Source organism: Mirounga angustirostris, unplaced genomic scaffold, assembly GCF_029215605.1.
Source record: "Mirounga angustirostris isolate CCGP_5_RB_7025 unplaced genomic scaffold, mMirAng1.0.hap1 SCAF_8, whole genome shotgun sequence".
Lineage (NCBI taxonomy): Eukaryota > Metazoa > Chordata > Mammalia > Carnivora > Phocidae > Mirounga > Mirounga angustirostris.
This window is the reverse complement of record NW_026991716.1, coordinates 29,025,375-29,032,884: the sequence shown is the minus strand read 5'-3', so window position 1 is coordinate 29,032,884 and position 7,510 is coordinate 29,025,375. Positions and strand designations below refer to the sequence as shown.

Here is a 7,510-nt window from a genome sequence, read left to right as displayed (position 1 = left end):
GCTCTCTCTCAATCTGTGCCTCATTAATAAAGAAATAAAATCTTTATTAAAACATAAAACACACCATTTGAAAAAATACACCATTTGATAACTTTATTTATTTTTTCCAAGTATTTTTATTTATTTTTGTGAGAGAGAGCGCGCAAGCGCGCGCGCAGGGAGCAGCGGGAGCCCAACGCGGGGCTCGATCCCACGTACTTAAGAAAAACATTCTAACCTCTTTTAAGCGTAAAGTTCAGTAGTGTTGACTGTATTCACATTGCGGTGCAACCGATCTGCAGAACTTTCTTCTCTTACATTACTGAAACACAATACCATTAAAGTACTCCATTAAGCTAAACTACTCCCAGTAAACGACACCCTTTTTCCTGTTTCGTGTCCTCTTTATGAGCAGTGCATGGCCTGGGAGTTGGTCAGAAACAGTGACCTGTGTTCAGTACACTCTAAATAGCACCCTATATCTCAGGGGGGTTGGAAGCAAAACAAATTATGGTGGTGTGGCAACATCCAGGCCCTGCTCTCCCTTTGCTAGTTTTTGCTCCCCCAGAAATCTGGTCATTTGCTCTTGGCCACTTAATCCATCAACTCATAAATTATCCCAAATCCCACCTTCCTGGACCCTTCTATACCTCCTCATTTATAAATGCATTTAATGTTTGGTGATGTATGCTGGCATCTTCATCTTTTGTGAGAAAGCCACTTACGTGAAGGGATGAGTTGGGGGTTCCAGATCATAGGAAATCAGTCTTTTTTTTTTCCTTAGTAATCTCTACACCCAACATGGGGCTCGAATTCACGACCCCGAGATCAAGAGTCGCATGCTCTATTAACTGAACCAGCCAGGTGCCCCCAAAATGTTTTAAGTTACATAATTTAGGCACAGTGAACACAGATTAAAATTTGGAAAAAGGCCATTGTGGGTGTAGGAAATATATCCTTTTACTTCTGCAATCATCTTTCACCTGACCTCCCTTGTCCCACGATTTCAGACTTCCAACAAAAAATCTCTCCCGGGGCGTCTGGGTGGCTCAGTTGTTAAGCGTCTGCCTTCAGCTCGGGTCATGATCCCAGGGTCCTGGGATCAAGCCCCGCATCGGGCTCCCTCCTCCGCGGGAAGCCTGCTTCTCCCTCTCCCACTCCCCCTGCTTGTGTTCCCTCTCTCACTGTGTCTCTCTCTGTCAAATAAATAAAAATCTTAAAAAAAAAAAAAAAAAAACTCTCCCAAGGTGTGCCTGGCTGGCTCAGTTGGTACAGCATGCAACTCTTGATCTTGGGGTACTGAGTCTGAGCCCCAAGTTGTATGTAGAGTTTAAGAACAAAAATAAATAAAAATAAAGAATAAAAACAAAAAATCTCTTCCAAGAATCCTATAGTATTCACTTATTCATTTGATACATTTCTCCGCTCCCAGGGGCTGAATCCCATCCATAGTTGATGTTGCAAAGTAACTTTGCTTTAAGTTCCAAGATGTGTGTATATGCAGGGAGCCTATGAATTCTCATATTCTTTTTTAAAATTTTTTTTAACATTTAGAGGGTTACCCCCCCCCCAAAACATTTGGTGGTGCTTTTTGTTTGTTTTTAACTCTCTACACCCAACATGGGGCTCAAACTCAGGACCCTGAGATCAAGAGTTGCATACTCTTCAGGTGCCCCTGAATTCTCATATTCTGATGTTGCTCCCTAAAGAACCACTTCCCAGCCTCAGGGATTCTCTTTTTTGACCCATTAAGCTGTCCGGGGAGATTTCCCTAACCTCTATCACTGCTGCTGCATTAATCAACACTCCTAAGGTCTTTCAAGCCTTCAGGTTCCCATTCACAGCAGAAAGCCCCTTCCCACTAACTGCTGCTCCTCCAGGCACTGACAGCTTTCTCCCTCTCCCATGCCCCCTGTCCTCTAAAAATGTAATCAGGAGCAGCTTCTGATCCAATCAGTTTTCTCAATGCTGCCTGCACATTGGAAAGACTCAGGCAGCTTGAATTCTCTACAGTGCCTTAGCCCACTCCCAAAGATTCTGACTCCTAGTGGAGGCCTGGCAGTGGGTACTTTTTTAGCCTCCCCCAATGATTTTAATACACCACCAGGTTGGAGAAACATGTCTCCAATAGTGTGCAGCTATTTATTCCCTCTACTACCTGGCAGGGTGGGGGAGGGGGAAGGTAAGAAAGCCGGCAATTCGGTTGCTGCAGCAGTTAAAGTGCACTTACTGGGGTGCCTGGGTGGCTCAGTTGGTTAAGCAGCTGCCTTCGGCTCAGGTCATGATCCCAGGGTCCTGGAATCGAGCCCCGCATTGGGCTCCCTGCTCAGCAGAGGGCCTGCTTCTCCCTTTCCCTCTGCCTGCCACTCTGCCTACTTGTGCTATTTCTCTGTCAAATAAACAAATAAAAAATCTTTTTTTTTTTTTAAAGTGCACTTACTATAGCCTATGGTAGGAGGCTGTAGTATTATATAGTTCACTTATTTTGTGAGTAAAACAGGCCTTTGAATTGATCCAGGAACCAAAAGACCTTACTATATTCCTTTTCCTTTACAAGCTTTCAAGGAGGGCTTCCTCTACTTTGTCATTCCTAAAATACTGGATTTTTCCTAGAGAGTGAAGATTTATTGAAACACAGAACTTGAACTTAGTTTTTATTTTGGAGTAGTTCTTTCCAGCCTCAGTTCTGGGGAGGCAGGAGGTTGGATTCTCTCAGGCTAAGGAAAATGTTAAAGACCTTTAATCTAACTGCTAGGGCAGGAAGAACCCCCCTAGAAGGGCTTGTATGGAGGAAAGCCCATTTCCTTGATCTTCCCAGCTCTATGCTCTACTCCTTTCAGCATCTCCTTCATAATTAAATTTGATGTTACTTTAAGTTCCTATGGTTTTGAGACTGTGCCTAAAAGGTAAAGGAGGTTACTGATCATTAGAACTGGGGTAAAACCGGGCACCTGGGTGGCTCAGTCGTTAAGCGTCTGCCTTCGGCTCAGGTCATGATCCCAGGGTCCTGGGATTGAGTCCCACATCGGGCTCCCTGCTCGGCAGGAGGCCTGCTTCTCCCTCTCCCACTCCCCCTGCTTGTGTTCCTGCTCTCGCTATCTCTCTGTCAAATAAATAAATAAATCTTAAAAAAAAAAAAAAAAAAAAACTGGGGTAAAACCGTCACTCAGAACCAGACAGGAACCCAATGTCAACAGTGTTCAGGCAGTGTGGAAAAAACCAGTATTTGTTGCTGATTCTGCCCTGGATGTAGTTGAAGTGACCACTTCTTGCCATTTGCAACGATGTGGATAGAACTGGAGAGTGCTATGCTGAGCGAAATAAGTCAATCAGAGAAAGACATGTATCATATGACCTCACTGATATGAGAAATTTTTTCTTTTTAAGATTTTATTTATTTATTTGACAGAGAGAGACACAGCGAGAGAGGGAACACAAGCAGGGGGAGTGGGAGAGGGAGAAGCAGGCTCCCCACTGAGCAGGGAGCCCGATGTGGGGCTCAATCTCAGGACCCTAGGATCATGACCTGAGTCGAAGGCAGACGCTTAACGACTGAGCCACCTAGGCGCCCCTGATATGAGGAATTCTTAATCTCAGGAAACAAACTGAGGGTTGCTGGAGTGGTGGGGGGTGGGAGGGATGGGTTGGCTGGGTGATAGACATTGGGGAGGGTATGTGCTATGGTGGGTGCTGTAAATTGTGCAAGACTGTTGAATCACAGATCTGTACCTCTGAAACAAATAATATATGTTAAAAAAAAAAGATAGCAGGAGAGGAAAAATGAAGGGGAGTAAATCGGAGGGGGAGAGGAACCATGAGAGACGATGGACTCTGAGAAACAAAGTGAGGGTTCTAGAGTGGAGGGGGGTGGGAGGATGGGTTAGCCTGGTGACGGGTATTAAAGAGGGCACGTTCTGCATGGAGCACTGGGTGTTATACGCAAATAATGAGTCATGGAACACTACATCAAAAACTAATGATGTAATGTACGGTGATTAACATAATATAATAATAAAAAAAGATTACTGGGGTGAAGCAAAGAACCTGCTTCATTGTCATGCCTCCAAACCCTCAGACTCTCCTTCCTCCATGCCCCTGCTTGGATAACTGTAGCCAGGGTGACCATGGCTGAAGATGTTGCTTGCCTATGCCACATTTCTGCTCAAAATGATATAGAGCTTTAAAAGTGAGGTCATTCAGACAAATTGCTTTAAAGTGAGACAACCAAAACTAAGGCTAAGTAATTTGCACTTGGTCACCCAGCTGGGATTTACAGAGCTACACTGTGACTCTGCATTTCCTTTTTTGCTGCTTTACACACCCCCAATATCATTCATAACTTAAAGACTAGAAGACCCAAAGCTCAGAAGGGACAAATTAATGGCTCTGCACACATTAAAAGCGCGAGAATAAGGAATCATGAACCTCTCTCAATGCTGCCTTTGAACCCACAATAACTTCTCCCCCAATTTTTTGCAGCTCCCCCCTTCCTACTTTTACCCTAAAAAAAAAGGTGCACCCGGGGTGCCTGGGTGGCTCAGTCGTTAAGTGCCTGCCTTTGGCTCAGGTCATGATCCCAGGGTCCTGGGATCAAGCCCCGCATCAGGCTCCCTGCTCTGCGGGAAGCCTGCTTCTCCCCCTCCCACTCCCCTTGCTTGTGTTTCCTCTCTCGCTGTGTCTCCCTCTGTCAAATAAATCAGTAAAATCTTTTAAAAAAAGAAAAAAAAGGTGAATCAACAAAAATGGGCACCTGGAATTTTGTTTTCTAGCACAGATGTCATTTACAACCTACAATTAAGTCCCAACATAAACAGCCAAAGTCATGGCTCCTCAGAGTGCACGTCTCCTCCCTTTCACCACTCTATGGAATTCAGATATTCCAAGAGTCCATTACCCCCCTCAAATAAAAACAGACTAATTTTTAACATTTTATTTTTCATCATGAAGTATAGAAATTATAAAAAAACCAAACCAACCAACCAAAAACGACATTCCATTACTTCCGGGGTTTACATAGCAAAATTGGACAGAGGGTGGCAGTGTTTACTCATTTTACAGAGGCGGGGGGGGAAAAAAAAAAAAGACCGTACCAATTACTTTAAATGCAAAAATTCTAATGAACAAACTGGTATACCACAAAGAAATTTAAGACAAATACTATCAGGTTACAACCTAACTTTAGAATGAACTGAAATAGTAGAAAACTGAAGGTAGGAAAAAAACCCAGTGCAATAGCAAGGTTCTCAGATCACTTCGACTTGAAAAGAAACATGGGGGGAAAAAAAAAGAAAAGAAAAGAAAAGAAACATGGAGCAACGAAGGTAAGGACCCTAATCCACCTCCTCAATGGTGGGGCCGGACCCAGAGCCCCCTTTGGGGGCCTGAGCCCCAAAGCCTCCGGCCCCGGGGCCGCCCGCCCCCTGGTACAGTCCGGTGATGATGGGGTTACACACCTGCTCCAGCTCCTTCCTCTTGTGCTCAAACTCATCCTTCTCGGCCAAGGTGTTGGCGTCCAGCCAGGAAATCACCTCCTGGCACTTGTCCAGCACCTTCTTCTTGTCGGCCTCGCTGATCTTCCCCTTGAGTCCCTCATCCTCCACGGCACTCTTCATGTTGAAGGCGTAGGATTCCAGGGCGTTCTTGGCAGACACCCTCTCGCGCTGCACCTCGTCCTCGGCTTTGTACTTCTCAGCCTCCTGCACCATGCGCTCGATGTCCTCCTTGCTCAGGCGGCCCTTGTCGTTGGTGATGGTGATCTTGTTGGCCTTGCCCGTGCTCTTGTCCGTGGCCGTGACGTTCAGGATGCCGTTGGCGTCGATGTCGAAGGTCACCTCGATCTGGGGCACTCCCCGGGGGGCCGGGGGGATGCCGCTCAGCTCGAAGCGCCCCAGCAGGTTGTTGTCCCGCGTCATGGCCCTCTCGCCCTCGTACACCTGGATCAGCACGCCAGGCTGGTTGTCCGAGTAGGTGGTGAAGATCTGCGTCTGCTTGGTGGGGATGGTGGAGTTGCGCTTGATCAGGGCGGTCATCACGCCCCCGGCCGTCTCCAGCCCCAGTGACAGCGGAGCCACGTCCAGCAGCAGCAGGTCCTGCACGTTCTCAGACTTGTCCCCCATCAGGATGGCTGCCTGCACCGCCGCCCCATAGGCCACGGCCTCGTCGGGATTGATGCTCTTGTTGAGGTCACGCCCATTGAAGAAATCTTGCAGCAGCTTCTGCACCTTGGGGATGCGGGTGGAGCCCCCCACCAGGACCAGGTCGTGGATCTGGGCCTTGTCCAGCTTGGCGTCGCGCAGCGCCTTCTCCACGGGCTCCAGGGTGCTCCGGAACAGGTCGGAGCACAGCTCCTCGAACCGCGCCCGGGTGATGGACGTGTAGAAGTCGATGCCCTCGAACAGGGAGTCGATCTCCAGGCTGGCCTGGGTGCTGGACGACAGGGTCCTCTTGGCCCTCTCGCAGGCGGTGCGCAGCCGCCTCACGGCCCGCTTGTTCTGGCTGATGTCCTTCTTGTGCTTCCTCTTGAACTCCTCCACGAAGTGGTTCACCAGCCTGTTGTCAAAGTCCTCCCCTCCCAGGTGGGTGTCCCCGGCCGTGGCCTTCACCTCGAAGATGCCGTCGTCGATCGTCAGGATGGACACGTCGAAGGTGCCGCCGCCCAGGTCAAAGATGAGCACGTTGCGCTCCCCCTTGCCGGTCCTGTCCAGGCCGTAGGCGATGGCGGCGGCCGTGGGCTCGTTGATGATCCTCAGCACGTTCAGCCCCGCGATCACCCCCGCGTCCTTGGTGGCCTGGCGCTGCGAGTCGTTGAAATAGGCCGGCACGGTGATCACCGCGTTGGTCACCGGGTAGCCCAGGTACGCCTCGGCGATCTCCTTCATCTTGGTCAGCACCATGGACGAGATCTCCTCGGGGTAGAACGCCTTGGTCTCCCCCTTGTAGCTCACCTGCACCTTGGGCTTATCTCCGTCGTTGATCACCTGGAAAGGCCAGTGCTTCATGTCCGACTGCACCACCGGGTCGCCGAACTTGCGGCCGATCAGCCGCTTCGCGTCGAACACGGTGTTCTGCGGGTTCAGCGCCACCTGGTTCTTGGCCGCATCCCCGATGAGCCGCTCGGTGTCCGTGAAGGCCACGTAGCTGGGGGTGGTGCGGTTGCCCTGGTCGTTGGCGATGATCTCCACCTTGCCGTGCTGGAACACCCCCACGCAGGAGTAGGTGGTGCCCAGGTCGATGCCGATGGCCGCGGTTTTCGCCATGCCGCTGTCCTGCTCCCTTGCCCCGCGCTCAGGTTCAGGCTTTGTGAAAGGCGGTCGGGATCCGCGACGAGGAGCTCGGTCTTTTCTGAAGCTGCGAACTCGAGAACGTGCGGGATCCGGATGCGGTGGGTCTGCGAAAGTTGCGCTGGCGGACGCCACAGGAGCGCCTGCTGTCTTTTCGGCAGGTTTGCTGTTTGTCAGCGGCTGGGCGGCTCTGTGTTTATAGCGCTTCGTCCGGCCCCGCCTTTCCCGTCCTCGGCCAATCGCGGAGCCCT

The 7,510-nt window shown here is 49.7% G+C and overlaps 1 protein-coding gene across 1 annotated transcript; it reads right to left on the bottom strand.

Moving 5' to 3' along the window:
* Positions 1 to 4,894: 4,894 nt before the first annotated feature.
* LOC135365542 (heat shock 70 kDa protein 1) lies at positions 4,895 to 7,462 on the bottom strand. The gene has a single exon (XM_064597406.1). The coding sequence runs from the start codon at positions 7,233 to 7,235 to the stop codon at positions 5,310 to 5,312; it is 1,926 nt and encodes a 641-aa protein (XP_064453476.1). The 5' UTR covers positions 7,236 to 7,462; the 3' UTR covers positions 4,895 to 5,309.
* Between the last annotated feature and the right edge of the window lie 48 nt (positions 7,463 to 7,510).

Bases quoted from the DNA above. Each gene is read 5' to 3' on its own strand.
- LOC135365542 (XM_064597406.1), bottom strand. From the start codon at position 7,235: ATGGCGAAAACCGCGGCCATCGGCATCGACCTGGGCACCACCTACTCC.